The following is a 26,533-nucleotide window of genomic DNA, read 5'->3' on the forward strand; positions in this document are numbered from 1 at the left end:
ACACGTCCCCTGGGTACAGGCACCTTCCCTTTCCCTTTGGACACCTTTGGACACAGCAGGGATGCTGCTGCAACCAAGGCCATAGGGGCTCAGTGGGGACCAGTTCCCTCTTGGCCTTCAGGAATTTCCCCTCTCTTCCCTTGGGAATTTCCCCCCTCTGCATCCCGGGTCCCCCCCCACCACCACGGGATGGGGGGTCTTGGCTCAGCAGTTGTAGGTCTGGAGTTCAGCATGGGAGGAACCAGGAAAACCCGTCTTGTTTAGTCTAGAGCTGAGGAGGTGGCTGCGGGCTGCACATTCCTGCCGGAGGGACAAGCTGGGATAGGAACCACCGGCAGATAGGGCGGGGCGGGGGGGGGGGAACTGACTTTTAGGGGGAAATCAGGTTTTTGGCTGATCTGCTGCTGGCTACTGGATGACGAGACAAAGGCTGAGCCCCGGCCTGACGCACATGAGGGTAAGCAGGCGCTCCGCAGGATTTCCTCTCCAGTTGGGATGAGCCGCGTGCTCCCTAATGCCTGGGTTGTTTCTTCCAGGCTTTTTTCCAGTTTCTCCCTGCTTGGACAGGGCTGAGGCTCCTCCAGCTCAAAGCTCAGCCTCAAACTCCATCCCTGCAGCCCGAGCTGGGCCTTCCCTGGGCACTGGGATGCAGTGGGGAGCCTGGGAAATGAAGGAATGGACATGGGGCTCCATCCAGGAGCTGCTGCCGTGCCCAAACACCCCACTACGTGATCAGGCAGCAGCTTCTTGGGAGAGCTGATGGGGTTACTGTGGTGCTGATAACCGGGTGCTCCCCAGAAGCTGTCCCAGCAGAGGGGAGCCCCCTTTGTGCCGAGGCTGAAGGTCGATCCAGGAGGATTTCTACCTGCAAAGCGGGGAGTGGTTTGTTTCCCAGGGCAAGGAGGTTTCAGTGCCCCAGGAGAACAAGGAGTATCCGCACCGCTCCCTTCTCCCCCAGAAAGGGAGGAGGGTGCTGCAGGAGCTGCAGTGAGTCAGGCAGCAGAGCCCTGTTCTACAGGGGTGGTGGCTGCTCGCACCGCTCGCTGAGCTGTAACCACCTGGTGCCATGGAATGGTTTGGGTTGGAAAGGACCTTAAAGCTCATCCAGTTCCAACCCCCTGCCATTGGCAGGGACACCTTCCACTGGAGCAGCTTGCTCCAAGCCCCATCCTTGAACAGTGCCAGGGATGGGGCAGGCACTCCGTGTGCAGCAGAGCCCTAAGCACGTCCCTCCCCGGCAGTGACTGAGTCGAGGCAGGCGCGAGGCTCTCAGGAGTTTAATGTACTTGGCACTCCAACTGTACAACACATTTACAGAGAACCACACGTCCGTGTCTATGTACACCCTCCTCCATCCCAGCAGCACAGGCACCGACCCTCTGCACGTGAGATACGGCTCCTCAAGCCCAATTCTGGGTAATGCTCAAGGATGGGTACGCAGGAGCGCTGTCCTCACCCTGTCATCACCGGTTGAAGGGCAGGAAGGACCAGCTGAAGGATCCGTTGTTGGCTGTGCTCAAAGCTGTCACCACGTCGTTTCCTACAACCCTCTGCAGTGCATTTCCTACACAAATCTTTGGACCTCTAGAACATGGCAGTGTTGCCGTTATGAGTATATACAACCTCTATCTCTGGCTTTACACCTCAGCTTCACTTTCTCTTCTCTATCTTTCTACCACATGCAATAACCCCTTGGTTGCCTCCAGTCTTGCCTCCCTGAGAAAGGCATTTCATTTCCAAAAGGCAAAGGTAACAAAAGTAAATCTACCACCGCTCCCTGCTATTCCCCTCTAGTTGCTGCTCCTCTTCCCTCCCCAAACCCTTTACACAACGTTGCCTAAACCATTCCTACACCCCAGAAATGCAGTTCTCTTTCAGTAGTCCAGGGCAAACACAAGCCTTTGTGGCTCACAGTGATGGCGTAGGTTGAGTGTCTCCTCTCAGCCAACCAGCTCATCAGTGCCCCATGGAAGTGTGGGGTGATGCGTTGCCACGGACACCCCAGAGAAGGAATCAAGTACTTGAAAGGAAATGCCAAGTGTGAACCACAACAAAAATACAAAAGTAAAAAAAAAAAAAAAAAAAAAAAAAGGGAAAAACACAAAGAAAACCAAAATAAACCCCCCAAACTTGAACAAAACTACTACAAAACAATTAAATAGCTGGCAGGTTCTGAGAGTGGAAATGAGGAATGTACAAAGGACACAGGAAGATGAAAGATTCCAGTAGGTAAATTGAAACCCTGTTGAACCTGGGGTCTGGTTTTGCTTTTTTTCCATGGAAAAGTTGGATTCTGGGAACCACGGCAAGGAGAAAATGGGAATTCAGGTTTTGAGCGCCCTTTAGGGGGACTCCTGTGTGTGGATCCAATGCCCCTGCCCAAGGATGTGCTGCCAGCCCATGCTCCTGCTTTAGCTTGACTGGTTTTCAGCCTCAAACAGCAAGCTTTCAGAAAGCCAAGTCTGCTCCTCCAATCTGCCATAAGCAGGTTTCTGAACCCCTCCCAGCTTTAAAACCAGGTTCAAAGTGGCCGTGTTGGTAAAACCAGACTCCAGCTCAACAGTGTTAACTGTATACCAGTAGCTGCCATTACACCATCAAGAATGTCCTGCTCAGCAGAGCGAATCCAATCATGCTCACAGAGGAAAATGTACACAGTATTTATAAATAAACAGTCTTCCAGCAGGATGGTGCTGGGCCCCTTCACACCAGCGTCTCTTTCCGCTTCCCACTGAGCTGCTTCTCCCGCGTTGTCCTGTGCCCAGTCGATGATCTCTGTGCTTTCCCTCCCTTGCCCTCCTCCGAGTCCAGGATGGAGCCACACTCGGATGTGCTTTCATCCAGCTCCATCTCGGATATGCCAGACTGCCTCTTCTGGGCTCTGACGTTGGGCACGGAGGGGTTGTTCTCCTCCAGCTCCTCACTTAGCTCCGGCAGCTCCTTGAGCTCGGCTGTGGCTGCAGTCCGCTGGAAGGGAGCGATGGCTGTTCGGATGCAGTTCACCCACTGCTGCTTGTGGAAGACGTCGTTGGCCTGCAGCGTGTGGGACTGGCCTGGGCAGGGATCTTGGAAGCGAACTCGGAAGATATTTTTAGCTGAGGATAAACATAGGAAGAAGCAGATCAGTTTCAAGCTCAGTGTTTAGAGATTGCATTGCTAGACAGGAGACCTGGGCTGCTCTGCTGCAGGGAAAGCATCCAAACCCACCAGAACCAACCCCAAACCCCACAGCCCAGCACGGACATGCTGAAATGGGTGTTTCCTAATCTGAGCACCAGCAAAACGCCATATATGAAGCTCATGGCCACCAAATACATTGCTAAGCACAGCGCTGACAGTCTAAAGGTAGATGTTAACATGTGGCTGATACCGTAAAGAAAACTCAGCCCATGGGGATTTGTGCTCAAGTATAATCATAGAATCAACCAGGTTGGAAAAGCCCTTTAAGCTCATCCAGTCCAACCACAGCCCCGCACTGCCAAGGCCACCACTGCCCCATGGCACTAAGGACCTCGTCTCCATGGTGTGTGAACACTTGCAGGGACGGTGACTGCAGCCCTGCCCTGGGCAGCCTGTTCCAATGCCTGAGCACCCTCTGGGGAAGGAATTGTTCCACAGCTCCATCTAAACCTGCCCTGGTGCAGCTTGAGGCCGTTTCCTCTTGTCCCATCCCTTGTTCCTTGGGAGCAGAGCCCAGCCCCTCCTGGCTCCATCCTCCTCTCAGGCAGTTGTAGGGAGCCATCAGGTCCCCCCTGAGCCTTCTCTTCTCCACACTGAACCCCCCAGGTCCCTCAGCCACTCCTCACAAATCTCTCACCAACACACTCCCATGCAGATGAACTGTTTTGCTCTGTACCTTTATCAGAATTGCCAAAGGCTCCTCGGAAGGATCCTCCCATTTTCACATCTCCATCCTGCAGGTCCTCCAGGAGCAGCTCCTGGACAGGGATGGGCTGCCTGTACACTTGGTAGGCCTGACGCTCATTGCGAGTGACTGGCCGGGTCAAAACCAGGATGTCTTGGAAGAGGAAGACATAGAGTTTCTGAAAGGGAAAAGACATTTGAATATGAGCAAAGCATAATACTCTGCATTCAGAGCTGTCACATCCCCTCTGGGATTCAAAGCCATATTATCTGGAGTTTCACCCCTGTTAACTTCCCAAGTTCCCTGTTGCAACAATGTAGAGCCTTGGCAGAGGTGGCAGAGACCACACACCAACAGGTTTGTTATTTTAAAGACCCTTAAAAAGTGAATTACGATGCCAGGAATAGGTTGACCAGTAGGAGATTCTTTTCTGATAATACAAAATCCCAGACTGGTTTGGGTTGGAAGTGAGCTAAAAGCTCATCCAGTTCCAACCCCTGCCACGGGCAGGGACACCTTCCACTAGAGCAGCTTGCTCCAAGCCCCTGTGTCCAACCTGGCCTTGAACACTGCCAGGGATGGGGCAGCCACAGCTTCTCTGGGCACCCTGTGCCAGCGCCTCAGCACCCTCACAGGGAAGAGCTTCTGCCTAAGAGCTCATCTCAGTCTCCCCTCTGGCAGGTTAAAGCCATTCCCCTTGGCCTGTCCCTACAGGCCCTTGTCCAAAGCCCCTCTCCAGGTTTCCTGTAGCTCCTTTAGGCACTGGAGCTGCTCTAAGGTCTCCCCTTAAGGAGCCTTCTCCAGGCTGACCCAGCCCAGCTCTCTCAGCCTGGCTCCAGAGCAGAGCTGCTCCAGCCCTTGCAGCATCTCTGTGGCCTCCTCTGGACTTATTCCAACAGCTCCATGTCCCTAGGGGCCCCGGATGCTTCATGTGTACACAAATGTAGTGGCCAAATGAAACAAAAAGAACCTGACCCCAACCAACAATAGAAAAATACAGAAAATAGAAAAGATTTGATGTTTACAATGAGGTTAATTCTGCAAGCCAGGACAAAAGGCAGCAAACCCTGGAGTAGAACAAGGTCTTTCAGCACTGCTGCAGCGGGAGATAAACTTCTGGCAGTTCATTTCAAAGCCAAACAGGCTTTTGCAGGAACACTTTTGTTTGGAAGAGCTGTGAGCCAGGGCTCATAATGGGGAATGTCAGAGCACCTGAAAGTAAACAGCCAGCAGGAAATCCCTTTTGATGGAGTGCTTGGGCACAGAGCACACTTTCTATGGTAATTCTGTGCTAATTATTTTCCAGCTTCTGGAGGCCAATTGTAAAGCTGTCAGCAGGAAACTTTCCCTTCCTTACACTCTGCAATGCGGGCTGCCATCAGGTGCTTTCTCTTCTGCTTTTTATACTTAGCTAATTGTCTAAACTAACCTGAAGGATGGAAATGCTCCTGGTCCTGCTAGAACAGACAATCAGTTTTAAGTACCTCTGAGGGAAGGTTTTCAAACCTGGGAATTAATCACCATGAACGTGAGGGACTTACATGTCCGTTTTTATTCTTCAGCTCCCCATGGCACAGTAAGGCTTTGCTGCCCTCAATCCTGGGGTCCTTCTGCTTCTCATCCAGGTACTCCAGCTTGTCAATGTAATACTGGCACTCTGACTCGCCCTTCTTCAGGTTGATGTCGGAGAGGACTCCTTGGATTATAGATATCTAGAAATCAAAATAACAAATCATCAAATAGTCACCTCTGCTTGTGTATCTTCCCTATTTTAGGATGCCAGATGATGGAATCCATGTGGACTGATCTCTTGCTTGGCTTGCTGCAGTCACTGATTTGCATCCACCATGAAAACCACCCCACAAGGTTGCCGAGGGTTTTCGAAAGCTTTCTAATCCCCCCAAACCTCACCATCCAGCATGGACAAGTTGAAACGGGTGTTTTCTAATCTGAGAACCAGCAAAACACCATATATGAAGTTCAAATATAAATTGCAAAGCCCAGCATTGGCAGTCTAAAGGTAGATGTTAACATGTACCATGTGTTTGCTCCCCTTAATGAACTTCAGCCCATGGAATGCATGCCCAGGTATAATCATAGAATCAACTGGGTTGGAAAAGACCTTTCAGATCATCAAGTCTTTTATGATGAGATGGTTATGTGAGAACAGGGATCATGAAATCACTGTTACTTACAGCTTCTTCCAGAATCTGGATATCAGGGTGGTCTTTGGGAGTGTGCCTCAGGATCTCTTTCAGGAGCAGTGGGTATTTGACGAGCCGACTTCGAGGAATGTCCAAGAAGCTCCAAAGGTCCAACTTGCGGCTGAAAGGAGACTCAAGGCAGCGCTGAAGAAAGTCCTGCACCCTCCTGTCCTGCTTCTTCTGATCCAGAAGTGCTTTGGCTGCCAGCTGATTGCTGCAGTAACCTTTGTAGGCATGGAGTCGTGGTAACTGTAGAGAACAGAACGATATTCCAGAGTTAAATTCCATGTAGGAAAGGCAAATCACATTAACATGTCAAGCCCGGGGAGTTCTACTTCCCTTGCTGCAACATCTAACAGACTATCTAGTATATGTAGCTAGTCCTTTGTGAGTAGAACAAGGCACACGAGGCCTTTGAAGTTCAGATGTTGGAGATTAGCAGCGATAACACGACTGCAATCACATTAGTGACACACAGTCCAGAAGATATAGTCATTTCAAACATAAATCAGCAACTAATTGCAGTCACACCAGCCCAAGTCTCAAGAGTGAAATCGGGGCCCTTGTGTCTGACAGAGTCCCATTGTTTTCAGTACAGACAGGATTTCCGTTTCAATCTTTCACTCAAGGCCACAAAAGCTCCCAGCTTTTAGCTTACATGTTCTTTAAGCTCATTTGTAGCCTACTCTCTCTCTATGTACTCACCCACTTCACAAGAATGGGCCCAATCTGCTCCACTGTTCCATCTGGCTTTGTTGCTTCTCCTAAACTTGCCAACAAGTCTGGAATTCAAACACAAAAATAGAAGTTGCAACAATGCCCCAGTAAGCTGCTCTAACACAAGAAAGAGTTTAACTCTTAGTCAGCACACTGTGAAATGATCCTGTTGCTCTTACCTTCATGCAGAGGAATATAAGAATCCAAGTCACCAAATATGTGGGTGAGCTCCTCCTCAGACATGATGGAGAGTTTCAGCATGGGATCATGATAGGCCTGGCAAAGAATGGCAGAATATATTCAGATCTCCTAAGTCTAAAAGCTGACACATTAAGTATGAGGGGATATATCAGGGCAGATATGAAGTGACATGATACATGCAGGGCAGATATGAAGTGAAGCCCACAGTAACATCAGCTTTGATTGCCACAAGATTCCCCTCTGTTGGAAGGTTTTGAGACCTTCAGATGAAAAGGACTTTCCTGTCTGAGCTGTTCTCATCCAGGAGAGGGAACCCCCAACTGGCTCTGCAGGGCTGCAAAGAACAATCCTTTTATGGTTGGCTTTGCTGCAAGTAAATCACTACCATAGGATTGCTCACGTCAACTTTCCAGGCCAGCTTTCCAAGTGTGGATTCTGAGCCTGATAAAGCTCATGTGTAATGTTTGCAGGTGTAAAGAAACCGCATTATTATCTGACTACTGAATGCAGGGAAAACAACCCACTCACCTTTCTGGCAAGCTTCAGGTCTTCGATTAGGTCCTGCTCTCCCCTGGACATTTCATAGATTGCCTGTGAGGAAAGTGATAGATTAGGCAGTGATTTTTAATCCCAGTTTTCTTCTAAAAGAGCTTTTCAGCTCACATAAAGTACATCCTGTCTCTGCAGCTTGAATAGGGGGGCGGTTTGCCATCTGATTCACTGTATGCCACCTGGGCACAACAACCTCTACTAAATCTGCTGGCTTTCCCAGCTCCCAGAAAGCAAAGTTACAACTGTGTGAAAGCTCTGAGGCTCGTGCACAAGCCAAATTAAATAGTAGTGCCTTTTAAATCACTGCTTTTACACAGGCAAGTATGAAAAAGAACAAACCCCAGAAAACCACAGAGGTCAAATCTCTTTAGTCAGCTTCTGTGTTGTCACTAGAAGATTTGTCTAAGAACTACGGACAAACGCAAGCCAAGGCCTTGCTATTTGGCTTTCAACCAATTGTCAAGAGCTTTAGGACAGCTTGCTTTACAAGGAACCCGACTTTGGGTCTGCTGCAAAGCAACCAGTATGCCTGGGTCTTGAATTTCAGCAATGCTGAGCACCCCTGTGGGAAGAGTTTGGCATCTCTGAAGGGTCAAACTGGGGAGATGAACTCCCTGGAGACTCCAGAGAGAGAAACCTACCTTTTCCCATGACTAATGTAGAAATAAATCTAGTGGTTTAGAAACAAGAGGTGCACAGGAAGATACAGCCACCCACAGATGCTCATTACTCCTTTCCCCACCAAGAAACAGCCAAAGCCAAGGTCTTCACTGCCTATACCAATCCTGCTGTTTAAGGGATATCGTACCTCCTGGCGCTTGATTTCTTTGGTGCTCAGGGACTCTTTCATGTTGACATCTAACATCTCAGACCAAAGAACACTGTTTCTTCTTTTAGGAGGAGTAGGAGCAGCAGATCTGCTACATGACTTCTGGGCACAGCCAGGAGATTTGCTCTCACTGCGGAGGGCAAATGACTGCAGGGATTAAGAGAACAAAGAAAGTTAAAAGAATATGTAGAGCCAGTTTCAGAAGTACAGGAGTATTATAGTATTATCCATACCCCTCCCAATCTCCTCTGTTGTGCAGGGCAGGAAAACACACCCAGACACTTTTCCTTAGATAAAGGAACACTAATCAAGCTGCTGAGAAAGCCCTGAGATTGCCAAGCTTTTCCATGCACCTCTCCCTGCACTGATCTAGCAGCAGCACTTGGGAGGAGGATGGGAATGTAAAGCTTGGGTTGATTTTCAAGGTATGAGGAAGTAAATAAACTAGGATCATAATTCTACCTATTAGGGGGTAATCAGGAACCACTTGAACTTTGCTCTCGTGATCTGCAAGGTTACTACTAGAACCCAGGCACAGAAACTCTCTTATCTGCACGCATGGGGTTTGTGTTCCTTAGACAACACTTATGTAACATGAGTAAAAGATCTCTGAGCAGCAGGGTCAGTGCACGTGCTCCAATGCACCTATCTCAAGCGCTAGAACAGTTTGTCAACTAATTCCCTCTATCTGAATCAGTTTAACATTTTTATTGCTTAATAACCTGATTATCCCACAAGCTACCTCTGAACTCTTGAACTCTTCTTCACACCCTAACTCCCAAATAAGCTTTGTGTCCTTCGTCTTTTCCAACCTACTTGATTCTATGAGTCTACATAGCGGATTTTCAAGAGACACTTTGAAACCCCAGTGCCTGTTTTACCCCCATACAGGCAATACCTTCCCCATATCTCTGATGCTTCTAGAACTATAGAAGAAGCTCTTCCCTGTGAGGGTGCTGAGGTGCTGGCACAGGGTGCCCAGAGAAGCTGTGGCTGTCCCATCCCTGGCAGTGTTCAAGGCCAGGTTGGACACAGGAGCTTGGAGCAACCTGCTGTAGTGGAAGGTGTCTCTGCCCGTGGCAGGGGGTTGGAACCTTTAAGCTCCATTCCAACACAAACCATTCCATGATTCCATGACTAGAAAGCTTTGGTTTTTACCTGTATGGTCTGTCCAAAGCGCCGAACAGCACCATTTCTTACAGGAGAGATCAAGTTTGCCAGGGATGTGACCCGTGCTAAAGGCCGAACCCTCTTGTTGCTTGGCTCCTGTAAATAAAGCAGAGAACAAATTGTACTGCCTGTGACTCCCACTGAATTTCTCAAGCTGCCCAGGGAAGTTTAAGAAGCATGAACCCACTTAAGGAGTGGGAAACACAGCAAAGAGGGTGGTTTGAAGTAGCCATTCATCTTGCAAGGAAAGCAGAGGCTGTAAATATTTGTCTGAAATGGAAGGTTGCAATTAAACTGCAGACACTTTGCCCAGTAAAAAAGACAAGGTAACACATACATCAGTCAGAAGTCAAAATAGGGCTCGAATAGGGACTGTTATGGTCTGAACATAAATAGCCTGAAGCATTTTCCTCCACAAGGCAAGTGCCTGTCAGCTAAAGATGGAGCTGTGATGAGCTTCTCCATTTTATCATGTCTTCCTTTGTAGAAAGAATGTGTTTTTCCATCTGATTTTGGAGAGAAAAGGAGTAGTCGGAGCCCAGAAGCTATTGTAACAAACAGCAAATGGCCACATGCTGAACATTCCTGCAAGGGACACGAACACATGAAGCGGATAGAGTTTAAACCGCTCAGTTTCCAAAGCCTCTTCTCCACTCCTGACTCTCCCTTCACCCCCCACAAGTCATCACCATTTTTCTTATTTAGATTTGAAAGACAGAGCTTCTGCTTTTCTACACCACTAATCCCTGCTGGGAACACGGAGTGTTTTCAGTTCTGTGCTGACCAAAACGCTGCCAAGAAAGAGGAAACACCCCATGGAAACCTCCTGATGCTTGAGCTTACATCACTTTTGAAACCTATGCTGGCAACTATATGTATTTTATACCAGTAATATTGTGTTGGAAGGACTGTACAAAAAAGGTGTGCACAGTGGGAAGCCAGGGAAAGATGGACTCAGAGCTTAAGGATAGGGGAAAGGCTGGACAAGGTGCCCTGGTGCCCTTCAATATCTGGCAGATGGTTGGATGTGACTCATCATCACAAGGAATTTCTTAGCGTGAAATTCATTTAAGTTGATAGAAACAGACTCTTTTTTGAGTTCCTTTCAGTAGAAATTTTACCATTACTCATTTTTGGTTAATCACATTTCATTATCTCCTCTCACATTTCCAAAGGCAAAGACTGAGATGATGGCTTAGGACAAGCTGTCTGCTGTCTCCACTCCTGTTTGGTGCCCCAAACTCTTTGCTTCTGTGTGAAGTGACAACTGCTGGAAACCAAAATAAGGGGAGTAAGAACACAGAGCTGGATTCCAGTCAGGAGACTGAGGAAGCAGAAGAGCTCTGTAAGTAAGATCTGATTTCAGCAACATGACCCGAGGAGCGGCCGTCGCTCTGTCTGCCTACATGCAGTGTTAGGCAACAGAGGAGCTGAGCTCACACTGATTTAAGCGTTCAAAGTTGCAGGGGTGTGGGGGGGGAAACATGAAAAGAAACAATTTACGAGTGATGCAGGACAGAAAGACCTCTTGGCACAGCACAGAGTGTGTTCAAAGCTGTGCTTAAAGCCCTCAGAACTATGAGGGTACTGTGGAAAGTTTTAAGAGAGTCCTCAACCTTGAGCTGAGTTTAGGTAGAGCACTGGGAACTGCAGTCCTTTTCTTTGCCAACCATGAGGCTCCAGACAGAGTCAGTCAGGAAAAGGATTATGCAGAAGGCTGGAAAGTCAGGCCTGGCTCAAAAGAAAACAAAGAAACTAATGAATTGCAGACGCTTCAGAGTGGAGGAAAAGGAAAGGTGATTTACTTCTGGAAAACAACATATCGGTGTACTAGAATAAAGGGATACAAGCCAAGAGAGGCTTAAGACACAGCAGGAATGTAAGCAGAAAACACAGAGACATAAGCCACACACAGCTCTGTCAAGGCCAGTGATATAAATAGCGTGGCAAAGAAAAAATGTGGCACTGAAAATGAATAGCAAGAAACCTCAGGGCTTTAGGATGCTTGTACAGCCTTTCACAGCTCGCTGGTAAAGGGGTCAACCCTGCAGCCTTGCCAGATTGGAGCTGCCATGTCACACTATCTGTGTGGAGGGACATGTGTGAATGCCTTCCCCCACATCTGCGCTGGGCTGAAGTGACACATGCATATGCACAAGGTCTGGCTGAAGGCATTCCTGCCTCTCTCTTTGGGACACAAGGGCTCCCTGGGATTATAAATCACCACTTTTCTGAGCAGTTGATACATAGTGAGATGTGCAAAGATGGGATTGATGGGAAACACTGCTCCATTATAACAGGAGGGAGCAGGGCTCTGAGCAGCCCTCCTCTGCCTTGAGGAAGGAGGAATTTCACACAGATCAGACATAACCAGAGGGATTTCTGTACATGCAATGTGCCTCCCTGGGGTGTCTGGCCAACAGAAAGACTTGTGTATACTATAAATTCACTTAGCAAAAGGCCATTTCCCCTCTCTTAAGCAAATCCCACTTTCTGTTCTGCGAGTGCTCAGACACGAACAGCTCGACTGCCAAAATCAAGCATCTGTTTCTTCTTCTTTTCCTCCTTGTTTGATCCAAGGGAGGAAAAAAAACCCCTCCTCTTAGAAACTTCACCTTCCCTGCGATCTGCGTTTCAGGTTGAGGTCATGGACTCCCCTTACAGCCAGCCTGGGTGTAAGCTGAGCCTCGGAGCGGTTCATGCTATGGATAACTTTGGCTCAGGCTGGAGTTTTTATTTGAAACAATGATTGCCCTGTCTCCACCGTGTCTTACTTACAGGAGCCCAGATTAGTGAAGCCTGCAAGGTTCCTCTAATAAAATGGTGGTGTTAAGCACTGATTAAAAGCCCAGCGAGTCCAACAGCATTGCCTCCGTTTGGAATGACTTCTTTTTTTCCAGGAGGCTCTTTATTAGAAGTGAATATAAGTATATTATACACACAAAAAGCTAAATTTGAAGGCAACACTTCCCACTGGTGGAATTTCTTAATGTGCAGGTTAATTCTTTGATTGTGAAAGGCCTGCACCTCACTGGAAATAAAACCAGGATCTGCTTTTGAGCAATGCCCATCCAGCAGCGGCTACAACCTTTCCCCTCGCCCTTGTGCTGGGTAATAATTAGTGGGTTTTACAAGGATCACTTACTAGAGAGCAATGTCCTACGTGCCTGTCCCACACCACTAAACACGGTGACAAAGCAAACAACCACGCACAGCCAAACTTTTCCTAAGCAGCCAAATAAGCAAAAAGGGATTTTAGTCACCAGCTCCTGCCAGAAATCATCACCTGACTGAAATTCATGCGCAAGGGGATTGCAGAAGCTCAACCTGTGTTCTCAGTACTCAAAGTGAACAACCAGCCTCTGGCTTGACCCGTTGGTAGATTACAGCCCATTCCCATATCCAACCGGCTCTTTGCAACCAAAGCTGCGCTGCAGATAACTCACTATAGCGACTCAGTACCTGGCACTGATAGTGTTGGTTTAAGAGGCATTACTCAAGCCCAGACCCAAGTTTAACTCAGATACTGGTTATACCCTACAGAAAATACATATTTTAAGAATTAGAGGCGATTTGCTCTCCTTGAAGCAATCTGGTTCATGTTATTCCTCTCCCAACATCTGGTTCCCCTTTCGCACAATGAAATTGCCCAAGTTTGGCTGTCTGAGAGGCAGGGTTTGACGAGCCCGAAGCCCTCAAAAGCCCCGGAGCTGTGCGGAACCGCCTTGTTTTCCCTTCCCCACCTCATTTCACCGCCGATCTCGGCAATAAAGCCCTGCCCAGGGCAGCCGGTCCCTACCTGGTTGCTGACCTTTTGCCTCCTGTCGCAGCAGGAGGCATGCGAGCATCAACCAGGAATGCAATCATTGCCATCTACATAACAAGGCATGATAAAAATAACAATACTTCAAAAAAAATAAAAAAAGAAAACACAAACCCACCCCAACCCCCAGGATTTACGTGTTTTCAATGGTTTATGCAGCGAACAAGCACATCGTTAGGAAAAATCCTGTCAGTGGAAAGAACGCATGGAGCAACAAGCGATTTCTTAATGAAAATCGCATTGGGAAGAGCGGGGTCAGGAGCTCGGGGTCGGCTCCCTGCTCCCACTCCCCCAGGGGCTACGAAAAGCGTCTTTGAAAAGGAAATATATATATACATTAACAACTCATTGCCTGGGTGATCGCCTCCCCTCAGGTGCTGAGCGCGGGAAGGGAGGGAGCCCCTCAAATCCACCTCTTTCCCCCCCCCCCAACCCCTTTTTCCCGGTCTGCAGCTCACCTCCTGCTCCCTGAAGGACTGGTTCTGCGCGTCGATCACCCGGATAGTCCTTTTGATGGGCAGCAGCCCCCCGAGCTCGTCGTGAGCCACCATGGCCGCAGTACGCGGAGTCCCCTCAACTCCAAACCCGCGGCCACCTCAGCCCGCGCTCATTGCCGCTCTGCGCCCGCCGGCCCGCCGCTCCGCCACCTCACCGCAGGGGGCGGAGCTACAGCAGAGACCACGCCTCCTCCGGCTCTAAGCCCCGCCCACCGGCCGAGCGGTCGGGGTGCCCCGTTCCGAGCCCTTATTTCATAGAACCCCAGACTGGTTTGGGTTGGAAGGGACCTTAAAGCTCCTCCAGCTCCAGCCCCTGCCACGGGCAGGGACACCTTCCACTAGAGCAGCTTGCTCCAAGCCCCTGTGTCCAACCTGGCCTTGAACACTGCCAGGGATGGGGCAGCCACAGCTTCTCTGGGCACCCTGTGCCAGCGCCTCAGCACCCTCACAGGGAAGAGCTTCTGCCTAAGAGCTCATCTCAGTCTCCCCTCTGGCAGCTTAAAGCCATTCCCTCTTCTCCTATCGGTACAGTCCCTGATGAAGAGTCCCTCTCTGAGATCCCTGTAGGCCCCATTCAGATACTGAACAGGCTGCCCAGGGCAGGGCTGCAGTCACCGTCCCTGCAAGTGTTCACACAGCGTGGAGACGAGGCCTCAGTGCCATGGGTTAGTGGTGGCCTTGGCAGTGCTGGGCAGCTCTTGGACCTAGTGATCTTAAAGGGCTTTTCCAACCTGTTTGATTCCATGACTCTATGAAGCTAAATGTGTGGTTTATTTTGGGGGGGGGGGGGGGCATCCCCTTCTGTTTTGGTGCTGGCACTTTCAGCACTGGGACCCCCCACCACCTACAACCATCTCACAAGTGTGTCGATGGGACATGCTCCTGACAGCGTCTTTGCCTCCACAGGTTGTTTTTTACCAGCCTCAGCCCTCCTTGCTCAAAAAAAGAGGAAGAATTCTTGTCTAGACCTGTGCTTTTCAGTCTGCTCTAAAGGTTGTGCTGGCACCGCTCTGGTAGCCAGGGGCTGGGCTCAGCCTCTCCCCCTCTTCTAACAGAGGAGCCTGTCCCAGCAGGCCCAGCTGGAGATGTAAAGGTTTGTGTTTGGTGTTTGTTTGTTCAAGTCATATTATTCCTGGCACTGCTACAGATCTCCAAAAGAAAAGGTCTCTTGTGCTGGTAAAAATAAACTGAGTTGATGTGGTGAGAGGAGGGGGGCTGTGTTGCTGCCTACCTGTGCTCACCAAGCGCCTGCTTGGAGGAGGCAGGAGGTATTTGCAGTGGTGTTTTTCATCGTGGGGTACAGGAACATCCCATGCAGGGGACATGTTGTCCCATTCCCTGGAGTTTTGGGGGCTGTTTTAATCTTTATTTGCTTCTCTTCCCTGGAGAGCTGCTCTCAGCACATCTCTGCCTGTGTAACCTCTGCGATGCAAGAGCAGGAGGTTTCGGATTGTCCTGCAGGATTCTGAGAAACTCGGGATACAGCGAGTTTCTGTGCTCTTGTTGGAAGGACAGGCCGTGACTCTTCCACATATAGGTAATTCCTTCTAGGATTACTGAAGTCAACCAGTTTAAGACAACAGAAGAGCACAGGGATGATGACTCAGGGGAGGACCAGGAAAAAACCCTCCACTGGGTTTTGATCGTTTTTGGGGAGTATCAAACATTTTTCCTATGATCTAAGGTCAAACATTTGTTAAACTTGGCTCTGGAAGTGCTGGACGGGGCTTGGAGCAGCCTGCTCTAGTGGGAGGTGTCCCTGCCCATGGCACAGGGTTGGAGCTGGATGAGCTTTAAGGTCCCTTCTAACCCAAACCATTCCATGATTCTATGATTAAAGATTCAGGACCCGAAGATCGCATCTCTCTTCAGTGAGAGGCTATGCTGAGTCACCTAAAAGTAGGGATGAACAACCTGGAACCGAGAGGGAAGGCATGAAGCAGAGCCACATACACAACAGTGGCATTTAAATGCTCTTGGTAGGACAAGAACATCATGTCCTGCATCCAGGAGCACTCCACGGCATGTGAAGTGTTTTCTGTGACGTGTTCCATAGTCTTTCTCCATCCCAAGCCCTCAGGGAAGGGACCTGCTGTCATAGAAGCACATGATTCATCGAGACAGGGACTCCCTGACCTTCTGTGTGACACCTTGTGAGGATACCTACATCATGGTGATGCAACAGGGCTGATGCAGCCTACTGATGTCATGCTGTAGAAACAGCTGGCAACAGGGCTCCCTGTCTGCCTCCTGGCATGGCACGTGGGAAGGGTTACGTGGACAACTGCCCGTCCTTCAAAGCAAAGGATGGGTAAGGCCTTAAAGCGACCAAAACCTCCCTTAGACAAGTGGTTCCCTGCTGCCCCTGTAAAAGATGAGGTGATTTCCATGCACTAGATACATCTGTATGGATCATTAAGTGCCGTTTGGAGGCAAAACCCACCCTAAGATCCCATCTGGAGAAGCCTGAACACAATAAGGGTGGAAGGTGATCTTGCACAGGTAGAATAACTGTGCCCCAGGCCCAAGGTGGCCTCTTTACTGCAATATAATCACTACAGCCCTAGAGCAGCTCTGAGCACATTACGATACCTGCACATTATCTGCCTCTGCTCTACTTACGACACATGCAAGAGGCAGTGTATGACCTTTAGTAAAGTTAATTGTAGTGCAAACACCACTGCAGTGTGCAAACCATCCTGAAAAGGCTGTGGTAATGGGGAACCCTCTGAGGAAAGCCAAAACAAAGAGAAAAAGAAAGAATTGTTCCTTGTGCAGCAAAGGCAAGAAAGACAGGCTAAGAAAGCTGGGCTGGGTCAGCCTGGAGGAGAGAAGGCTTCTGAAGGGGAGACCTTAGAGCAGCTCCAGTGCCTAAAGGGGCTGCAGGAAACCTGGAGAGGGGCTTTGGACAAGGGCCTGTAGGGACAAGCCAGGGGGAATGGCTTTAACCTGCCAGAGGGGAGACTGAGATGAGCTCTTAGGCAGAAGCTCTTCCCTGTGAGGGTGCTGAGGCGCTGGCACAGGGTGCCCAGAGAAGCTGTGGCTGCCCCATCCCTGGCAGTGTTCAAGGCCAGGTTGGACACAGGGGCTTGGAGCAAGCTGCTCTAGTGGAAGGTGTCCCTGTCTGTGGCAGGGGTTGGAACTGGATGAGCTTTAAGGTCCCTTCCAACCCATGCCGGACTGGGATTTGTACCCTATACATTCTACACCATAATCCCAGCTTCCCTCTAACTCAGGCCGTATTCTTCTACTCAAGTCCATCTCCCTCTGCCTTCCTTCCCCATGCTCCCTGCCACAGCAGGGACACCCTCCACTAGACCAGGTTGCTCTAAGCCCTGTCCAGCCCAGCTCCTCTGCCCTGGCCCCAGCCTCCTTCATGCCCTTCCCTTCCCTTCAGCCCTCCAGGCAGGGATCAACCCATGCTGCAGTGGCCCTGAAGCCATGAGAACCTGGCCCAGCCAGTCCCTGCACTGGATAACAGACCAGTTCTTCCTGCTCTCTGCCAGTGGGTATCAATAGCATTCCTCCCCTGTACTCAGGGAGGATTTTCATTTCTAGGAGCAAAATACCTTGGTGACTCCCATCCTATTATCAAATAAGGGAGCTGAAAAGAGTTCAAGTGATAGGAGTCACCCAGCCCTCATTGTTTAACTCTTATTTATAGCCTGGGTTTTCTTTTCCACACAGAAGGGAGGACTGTTGTTATACAGAGCTCTTTGCCTCAAGTCCTGAGCAGCCTCATACCTGGGACATTCCTTCTCCTGCAAGTTATTCTGGGCTGCTACTAAATTAAAATGCTCTCTGGAGTATTGACATGCCATTTTGTTATTTCAGCCCCAAAGCATCAGCAAATAAACTTTAGATTAACAAATGATGAATTCCTAAGGAAATATGCACCCAAATTCCAGTGTATAATTCCAGACTGATGTAAGTTTTCACAGTTAAAAATACTCAGTTGTTTAAGCGACATATGGCATCTGGCTAGTGCCAGGGGTTGCCAAGTGTGGCATGTAGGAATGCTCCTCAACAGCTGAACATCTCCTCCAGCACCGGTGTCCAGGGTGGGCAGCACTCACAACCTCATCCTGCCTCTTCTCTTTGCAGTGCTTGAGAGAGCTGGGCTGGTTCAGCCTGGAGAAGAGAAGGCTCCTGAAGGGGAGACCTTAGAGCAGCTCCAGTGCCTAAAGGGGCTGCAGGAAAGCTGGAGAGGGGCTTTGGACAAGGGCCTGTAGGGACAGGCCAAGGGGAACGGCTTTAACCTGCCAGAGGGGAGACTGAGATGAGCTCTTAGGCAGAAGCTCTTCCCTGTGAGGGTGCTGAGGCGCTGGCACAGGGTGCCCAGAGAAGCTGTGGCTGCCCCATCCCTGGCAGTGTTCAAGGCCAGGTTGGACACAGGGGCTTGGAGCAAGCTGCTCTAGTGGAAGGTGTCCCTGCCCGTGGCAGGGGCTGGAGCTGGATGAGCTTTAAGGTCCCTTCAACCCAATCCATTCCATGATAAATCACATATGAGAAGGGCAGGCAGACACAGTTAATACAGAACCCTAGGAGGCCTGGACGTGATTTTCAGCTTACCATCGGTGGAAGAGAATCAATACAGCATCCTCAATATCCTCATAGCTCAGGTCTGACCAAGTTACACAACCCCAACCATCAGCCAGGACGCTTCAGGGTTGCTTTATTTTATACCTAAGCCCACAAGAAGGACGTTTGCTGCTGCTGACAAGAGCCAGCGACAAATGTTCTCAGTTCTACCACTGGCTGGAGACGGGGAAAGACTTGAGCTGGTGCATTAACTGAGCCCAGAGGCTGGGGGGTATTCCTCAGCAGGCAGTTTTCCCAGTTTTCCCAGATCCTGGATCCCTCCAACATGCCTGACATCTGGATTCAATTTCTTCAAAGAAAGAACCTGCGAAATTTTAATCCCTCTGGCGGCTCGGAGTCTCAGGGAAAACGAAAGCATCCATCACACTCACAGCATATTCCTTTCCACTGCTGTATGTTTGAAATCCTATTTACTAGGAACTGAAATCCACCTAAAAACTTGCTTTACAGCTACTCTCAATGTACTATATATAGTGTAACATGAAGAACACTCCATGACTGGCATAAATATGATTGCCAGAGGCATAAATAAGATCTCCTCCCATCCATGTTCATGCAAGCAGGGCAGTCAGACCCCAGTACACAAAGTTGTTTACTCTCCATGAGCTGTGTTTAACATTCCACTCCCAGATATTTATATTGAGAGCCAAATGCAGAGCTGTATTCTGGAAAATGAGCAAAAGTAGGCTATGACCCATCCAGGGACTATTGGGTCATCTGAAAGGTTTACAAGCCAGTCTGGAATCCAGCATTTATTTTGGATGGTGGGAGGTTGCTATAATTAGCTGCCATTCAATTCCATGATACACTTACAAATACAAGACAAAAAACCCCTCTCAATCCACAGTGTAGATGTACTATTACTGTAATACAACCTATGACCTCTGCAGAAAACAAATCACCTCAACCATCAACCAGTGCACATTGGTGCGCTCAGGCCAGAAAAGCAATTTCCCTCTTATGAATATGAATGTAACACCAGCAAACAGGGACCATCCGATGTGGTGATGTTACTCAACACAACATCCACCTTAACAACAGAGTAATGGAGCGAGAAGCTACAGTTGACTTCAGCTCCCAGGCTGCTCACGTGCCAAGTGTTGTGTGTCTGGAGCCGATGCCAGAGATATTCGTTTTGATCAAAGGCTGTTTCCAAAGACAAATCAGTGCCTTATGCACGGGCACGTTCCTGCATGAATCAGACACGCCAATAAAATTCCTGTAAAAGTCCTCTGGAGCAGTTGTATTTGGGAGGGGGAAGGGCTTTTGGTGTTTCTTTAAAGCTTGTGGCTATATATTCTAAAGGAAGAAGTTACCGCTGCAATGTCTTGTGATGTTTAGTGGTGGTCTTTAGGCTGTGTTAGATATGACCACAGAATGGTTTGGGTTGGAAAGGACCTTAAAGCTCATTTAATTCCAACCCACTTCCACTAGACCAGGTTGCTCCAAGCGCTGTCCAACCTGGCCTTGAACACTGTGTTATCCCTTCCCTGGAGCCAAGCTGCTTGTGAGGATACCGACCATGGAAAGATGCTTCTGGATGGCTTCAAGTGATGACCAGCAAGAATGCAGACACATGAAGATTCTCCCTCTGCCTCTTCTTTTTATCCAAGTAATTTTTACATTAAAAATATATAATAATCAGGGTTTATCTGCTTTCTGAGGAGAGATTGTCACTGTCAGCTTTAGCATCAGTGTCTCTGCTGCCAAAACTAGGACAACTCTTGGCCTGACTCCTACCCAGGCTGAGTGGTATTCACAGGTTTGGTCCCAAAAAGTGAGCAAAGGCTTCGAGAGGACACAGCATGGATGTTCATCAAAGGGGTCCTCACTGTGCCTTTACTTCCTTTGTGAAATCCCTGCTCCTAAAGCCTTACCAGGACATCCCATAACCAGTAGAAGACACCATCAAGACGAGACATGATTGTTAACACATTACTCAGTCTGGCTTCATTTTGCCTCTGGGTAAAATACACCATCGCATCCGTCTCTTCCCTGTCTTATAGAGTGAAAAGTATTTATCTAGTTGCTAACAAACATCCAGATATACACACACACCTTTAGAAAACACAGCACTGCTTCCTCCCATGAATCACTCAACACCTTACATAAGTGTGGGGAGAATATGGAGCCGTTTCATATGTCATCATTTAAAAAGCTGGCCATAACCCCACCTGAAATGCACAAATAACTCAGTTTTAAAGCATAAACATCTGCTTAATAAATTCCTAGCCCCAATTCCTTGTTTCTATCCCTGAAATGCAACTCACACTCCCTTCTGTCTTACCCAATTGTCAACAGCTCACGTTGTAGCACGGCACCAGACCAGACCTGGGGAGAAAATAGCTTCTTTCTCCCCAAAGGAGAATGTGTTTTGGTACAACAGACCTGATTGGCTTTTGAGGAGGACTCTGGGCAGCAAGAGGAAGGTTAACAAGACAAACTAAACAGGAATAGCTAGGGAACTGCAGTCCCTCTGGGCTGGCAGGATCTCCTCGGCCATGTTCTGCACTGTCTCCCTGGTATGCGGAATGATGAGCTGCAATATGTGAAGTTTAAACATCAGTAAAGGGCTGCTCCACCTCTTCAGAAAGACAAGTACACATCCAAGTTCAATACTCACTTCCCCCTCCCTTTATGTTAAAAGCATACATTGGATAAGGTGCCAAGTCTGGGATGTGAGGGTGCAGCTCCCTGTTCCATAGCAGCCCTTCATGGGATCACCATCTACATGGCTTTTTGTCAGCACAAGGATGCCTGGAAGGAGTGTGAATGCAATATGCTGGCAAAACTCCTCTGTTATTGCAAGTATGGTGACAAAACAACAGCTTGTCAGCTGAGCTATATTTACTGGGGGAAACAGTGGAACTGAAGTAACAGCTATGCTGTGAACACAGACACTTGATAGAGACAAAGTCTCAAAAATCAGATCCCATCTGCCAGATCGTAGAATCCCAGACTGGTTTGTATTGGAAGGGAGCTTAAAGCTGATCCAGGTCCAACCCCTGCCACAGGCAGGGACACCTTCCACTAGAGCAGCTTGCTCCAAGCCCCTGTGTCCAACCTGGCCTTGAACACTGCCAGGGATGGGGCAGCCACAGCTTCTCTGGGCACCCTGTGCCAGCGCCTCAGCACCCTCACAGGGAAGAGCTTCTGCCTAAGAGCTCATCTCAGTCTCCCCTCTGGCAGGTTAAAGCCATTCCCCTTGGCCTGTCCCTACAGGCCCTTGTCCAAAGCCCCTCTCCAGCTTTCCTGCAGCCCCTTTAGGCACTGGAGCTGCTCTAAGGTCTCCCCTTCAGGAGCCTTCTCTTCTCCAGGCTGACCCAGCCCAGCTCTCTCAGCCTGGCTCCAGAGCAGAGCTGCTCCAGCCCTTGCAGCATCTCCGTGGCCTCCTCTGCACTCGCTCCAACAGCTCCACGTCCCTCTTGTGCTGCTGCCCCAGAGCTGGATCAGGACTGCAGGGGTGGGGGGTCTCCCCAGATAATAAACTGTATGGTCTGACCATAATAGGCTTAATTTTGGTCTTCTCTTGTGACCTTTTTTCATCAATGAAATAGATACATCAGGGTCTGGTGGAGCCAAATTTAGGCTATAGGTTCACCCTCATAAAACCTAGATAGAGCAAAGTACAATCTGGACTACAGCATAAGTGCTCAATGAGACTCTGAAGCCCTGGTGATGTGTTTTGAAAACCTGACTATAAATGGCTGACTTAACGCTTCTGAAAATCTCAATAACCTTGAGAAACAGTATAAAAATGACAACCCAATCAGTCTAGGTAATGTATTTTAACAAGAATACATTGGAGTGTATGTGGTGGGTGTCCTTCAAACTCTCTAATGTCCAGGAAAGCCTGACCCTTCAAAAAGAACAAGTTAAAAAGGTTAATCAAAAGCTGCAGCTTGAACTTTGACTGTGTGAGCCCAGGGATTTCCCTTTTTCCCTGGCAGATTTGGGTTAAAACTCTTTAGAGGGGAGTACATAAATGACTGTTGATGTGCTGGCTTCACCTTAATGAGATTGCTCGATGGGACAAACCTCAGGCAATTTCCTCCAGCATATAAAAAGGTAGTTCAATTAAAAGGAAAAGAAAAAGAAACCCCTCTTCCCTGAGGGCAGATTTCCTTGCCATAGCACTCCCATCTGCATCAGAAAGAGCTCAGAAACAAAACAAGCCCCAAACACAGTCACTTCAGAGGCATCAGCACTGCAGATAATCTTTTTTTACTCTTTTCCCCCTCCCTGAATGGGAAATTACTGGGATGGCCTTATCTGGAACAGGAGATCTGGTCGGGAGAGGCCAAAGCTCAGAGTCAGCCTGTTGGACACCACAACTGGGCATGGAAAGCATTCAGCAATAGCCAGGTTAAGTGAGGCTAATAAATAATGCACAAATGCAAAGTGAGTGACAACAACAGAGGTCAAACAGGAAATTCCCCACTAACAAATGACTTTTAATCCCAGTCAAATAAACCCTAAGCCCCACTTGGTTAACTCTCAACTCAATAGCTGCCTTCCTAGGAGAAACCCTGTTTCTCTTCCTTCCCTTCTTAGGATAAGTGTTTGGCAGTGGGCCCTTCAGGGCAGATGGACACTGCCCTGAAGCAGTTTCTCTTTCAGAAAGCCAGGCTTGGACAGTGCTTGAAAATGATGCAGCTTTGCACCTTCCCACCCTCATTTCCCCAAATCACTTTAATCCATAGCTTTAAGAGCAATTTACCTCCCAGACAGTCCCTCTTGTTTGCAATACACTGAAGTGCACTAACTAAAGTCAAACAAAAGCAGCATTTGAAGGGGCTTTGCACAGTTTTGCTTCCTGGCACTTGCAAGTGCTTATGTTCTTGCTAAGTTATGGGTTACACACATTCATTTCACACAGCATTAAAACTGTGGCCCATTTAGGATACGAATGATTAAACCAGGAGATCACAAACAGCGTTATGGATAGCAGGAGCACGCCTCAGCCCACCCCAGAGGTGTATGCAAGTGCAAACACAGCTGTACACATCTGAAGTGCTGGTGAGGAAATGCAAACACAGAAAGCACTGTGTTCCCAGTGGAAGCCATTCCACAGAGTAGCTGATTGCCCAATGTTGTAAAGCAAAGTGTTTTGGTTACCTTAAAGTCAAGGCTGCAGAGACTGACTGCATCATCATCCTTCTCTCGGCGCTTCCTCTTCTGTAAGAAATGAAACAGAGCTGTTCTAAAGCAACTAGAGACATTTTCTTCCATTACACCCCCATCTAACTGCAATAACTCAAAACCCCTAAAGCTTTGGAAGTATGTTTATGCAGTTTCATGAGGTTTGTCACCTGATTGATACCCATAAATTAGATGTCTATAATCTGGTTTCTCTGCACACCCCATAATTGCGGTTGTGAGTAAAGCCTTAAGTGGGAAATCTCAGCAGCAGGACAGAACGCAGTGGTTACCACTGTGGAATTGAGATTCCTTTAGTTAAAGGAAACATTTTTTTTTGTGGTTTTTAAGCAAACCAGCAATAAAATTGGGCTTTTTGAAAGAGTGAGGTACTCAGAGGGTCAGACTTGGGGAGCATCAGGATCCAAGGTCTCTAGGGGACACCAGAAGACACCATACCTAATTCTTGCTCACCAGCATGGGTGGGTTTGGGCAGGGGGCTTAGAGTTAAGAGGTTTACTGATTTCGCCTTGAGACAGTGCCAGCATAAAGCTGTTTTGCACTGGGTTGGTTGTTCCTGTTCCTTGGCTATGTTCTAATACCCAAATATATCTTATTTAGGGGATTCTTCCTGTATCAGGGATTTGTTTTATAGTGCAGTTCCCTAAACAGCTGAACATGTGTATGTGAGGGCAATTTTGGGCACCTACTTAATTCATTGTGTTGGATGTGGCCAGTAGACAGCTGTGGCTGAAGTGCTCCTGCTAGGAATGCAATGGGCTGAAAGAATAAGGGGCTTTAGGGAAGAATAATGAGGCTTTGGCCAGGGAGCTTGCAGTTCTTTTCCTTTCCAGAGAGGAGCAGAAGCCAACAGGACAATGATCAAAGCCATCTGCCCTGAGCTTCCTGATACCTCCCACTGGTTCTGCGCTACCTGGGCTTCTACAGCGCGTTTTCATTACCCAGATAGTGGAAAAGCAACCGTGGACTCATCCTGCTAAGTTGGGCCAGCCTGGAGATCACCTGGTCTAGGAAAACATAGATCATGAGCATAAAGTGTTTGGTCATCCCTAAAGCAAGGAGTTGATTTTCATCCCATGTTTGACCCTTGTCCTTCAACGTTTCAGAATGAATCAAGTTCACCCTCTTCCACTTCATTAAGTACAAAGAAACTGTTTTGTGTTTTTATACTGGTCTACACGTTGGTTATCAGCTCATCAGACGCTGAACTAAGTCAAATGAGGAAAACACCCTCCCTGCAGCTGCAGAGGGAATCATAGAAGAGTTTGTGCTGGAAGGGACCTTAAAGCTCATCCAGTTCCAGCCTGCTTCTATGGGCAGGGACATACACGAATCCTGTTTTCTTAGAAATTAATACGTTCACATTAAAGTTGTTGCTTTAATAGAGGTTTCTCACCGTTGGAAGTGTCTTTAGATGTCTGAATACAAGTATTCATTCAAATTACTTTACAATGCTGAGCAGTTTCCATGGGTCCTTTGGAAAGCTGATGCTGCTGAGGGGATGTCCAGCTGCCCATGAGGGTTTTCAAACCTGTTGTCTTGTTTGCTGGTCCTTTTGTGTGATGCTCCAATGTGCCTTTTTGCCTGTCCACGCTATGCTGACTCTACCATACACACATGTAATGGTGAGGTATTACTGAACTGTACTCACTAGTGTTTTATGCTCTTGGTTTTGGTGCTGTTTTCTCCTCAGCTAGTCAAACTCACGACAGAAGTGGGTTCAAGTCCAAAGTTCCCCATTAATTTCAGTGTTTCTGCTTAGTTTCTACTGTATGTGCAGAGATAAGATACTGACTCTGCCACATGAGGCCCTTCATTGTGAGACTTGCTAACCACAGAGGAGAAATCTCTCACATTAGACATGATGTCTTCCCATATTTATAGCACTGACACTGAATTAATGTCCCAGCACACTCCAGACTCTTTGAGCAGACCTTTGGCAGGCTGGAGAACACATGCAAATGCAGCCATTTGGCTCTTTCTAAGCTTGAGTAAAATATTCAGGCTTGGTTATTTATCAAACCCTTGCAATAAAAGACTGTTCTAACCACACCTTTTCAGTCTGCAGCTTATTTTTCCCATCTGGAAGTGAAGGGTTTTAGCGTCTCTTTAACAGCAGAAACTTGCAATAAAAGACAAAGACAACCACGCCTCATTGGTCTGAATATTATTCCTTCCTTATGCAGTCAAGCACATTAACATCTTTAACATACAGCTCCAGCCCAAAGCCCAGACACGAAAGGAAGGCCAAGGTTTTGTTTTTAAACTGGCTAGACTTATGCAATAAGTATTGCATTGGCTGGAGCCCATTTCCTTTGCCCAATGTAGTTTCATAGACATTTCACTACGGAGCCAGCTGTGTCATTCCTGTGTGGTGCCAGAAAAAGAACAGATTCCAAGAAAAAGGCCTCTTCAGACTGCTCAAATCTGGGGGTTTAAAGGCACACGGTAGAAAAGCAACTGCTATGGTGCTGCTTTCTCACATCTTTGAGGGGAGATCTGATACTTGAACCTTGTCACGGAACTCATGTCATGTGGAACAAGTTACTTCTATGAGAGTTATTAAAGTGTAAAAACTGTGAGAGCTGATTGAGGCTCTCAAAGAGGTATTTATTGTAAAGGAGAAGCATAAAGAGATTCTAATCAGGAGGGGAAATCTAAATATTCTGTGACTTGCTGCTAGAAAAACCTAACTGGTGCCATGAGCACGAATGAGAATTCCATTTCAAGGGTTCTGATTAAAGCTCTGGGAATGCTTTTTGAAGAAGTGCTGGTTTTCCATTTGAAAACAAGCACCTGAGAACATTGGGGTTGTTGAGCCTGAAGATGAGAAGCTGTGTGGAGACCTCAGAGCAGCCTTCCAGTGTCTGAAGGGGGCTACAAGGATGCTGGAGAGGGACTCTTCATCAGGGA

At 48.2% G+C, this 26,533-nt stretch overlaps 1 protein-coding gene across 2 annotated transcripts in view; it reads right to left on the reverse strand.

The window, feature by feature from the left end:
• Positions 1-1,262: 1,262 nt before the first annotated feature.
• Positions 1,263-26,533, reverse strand: part of NET1 (neuroepithelial cell transforming 1) — a 55,702-nt gene continuing 30,431 nt past the window's right edge. The window contains exons 3-12 of one of the 2 annotated variants that reach the window (XM_061467950.1): positions 23,579-23,638; positions 9,527-9,634; positions 8,348-8,515; positions 7,516-7,578; positions 6,966-7,062; positions 6,775-6,851; positions 6,061-6,318; positions 5,407-5,577; positions 3,857-4,043; positions 1,263-3,095 (exon numbers count right to left, since the gene is read on the reverse strand). In XM_061467950.1, coding sequence (XP_061323934.1) covers positions 2,704-3,095; positions 3,857-4,043; positions 5,407-5,577; positions 6,061-6,318; positions 6,775-6,851; positions 6,966-7,062; positions 7,516-7,578; positions 8,348-8,515; positions 9,527-9,634; positions 23,579-23,638 — 1,581 coding nt within the window. In that variant the 3' untranslated portion in view covers positions 1,263-2,703. Of the gene's footprint in view, positions 3,096-3,856; positions 4,044-5,406; positions 5,578-6,060; positions 6,319-6,774; positions 6,852-6,965; positions 7,063-7,515; positions 7,579-8,347; positions 8,516-9,526; positions 9,635-13,819; positions 13,986-23,578; positions 23,639-26,533 lie in introns of those variants that run through there. The other variant, XM_061467951.1, reaches the window with a different exon arrangement.

Source organism: Pezoporus flaviventris, unplaced genomic scaffold, assembly GCF_033815535.1.
Source record: "Pezoporus flaviventris isolate CSIRO_AGI_PZ_B2104156 unplaced genomic scaffold, CSIRO_AGI_Pfla_v1 ptg000046l, whole genome shotgun sequence".
Lineage (NCBI taxonomy): Eukaryota > Metazoa > Chordata > Aves > Psittaciformes > Psittacidae > Pezoporus > Pezoporus flaviventris.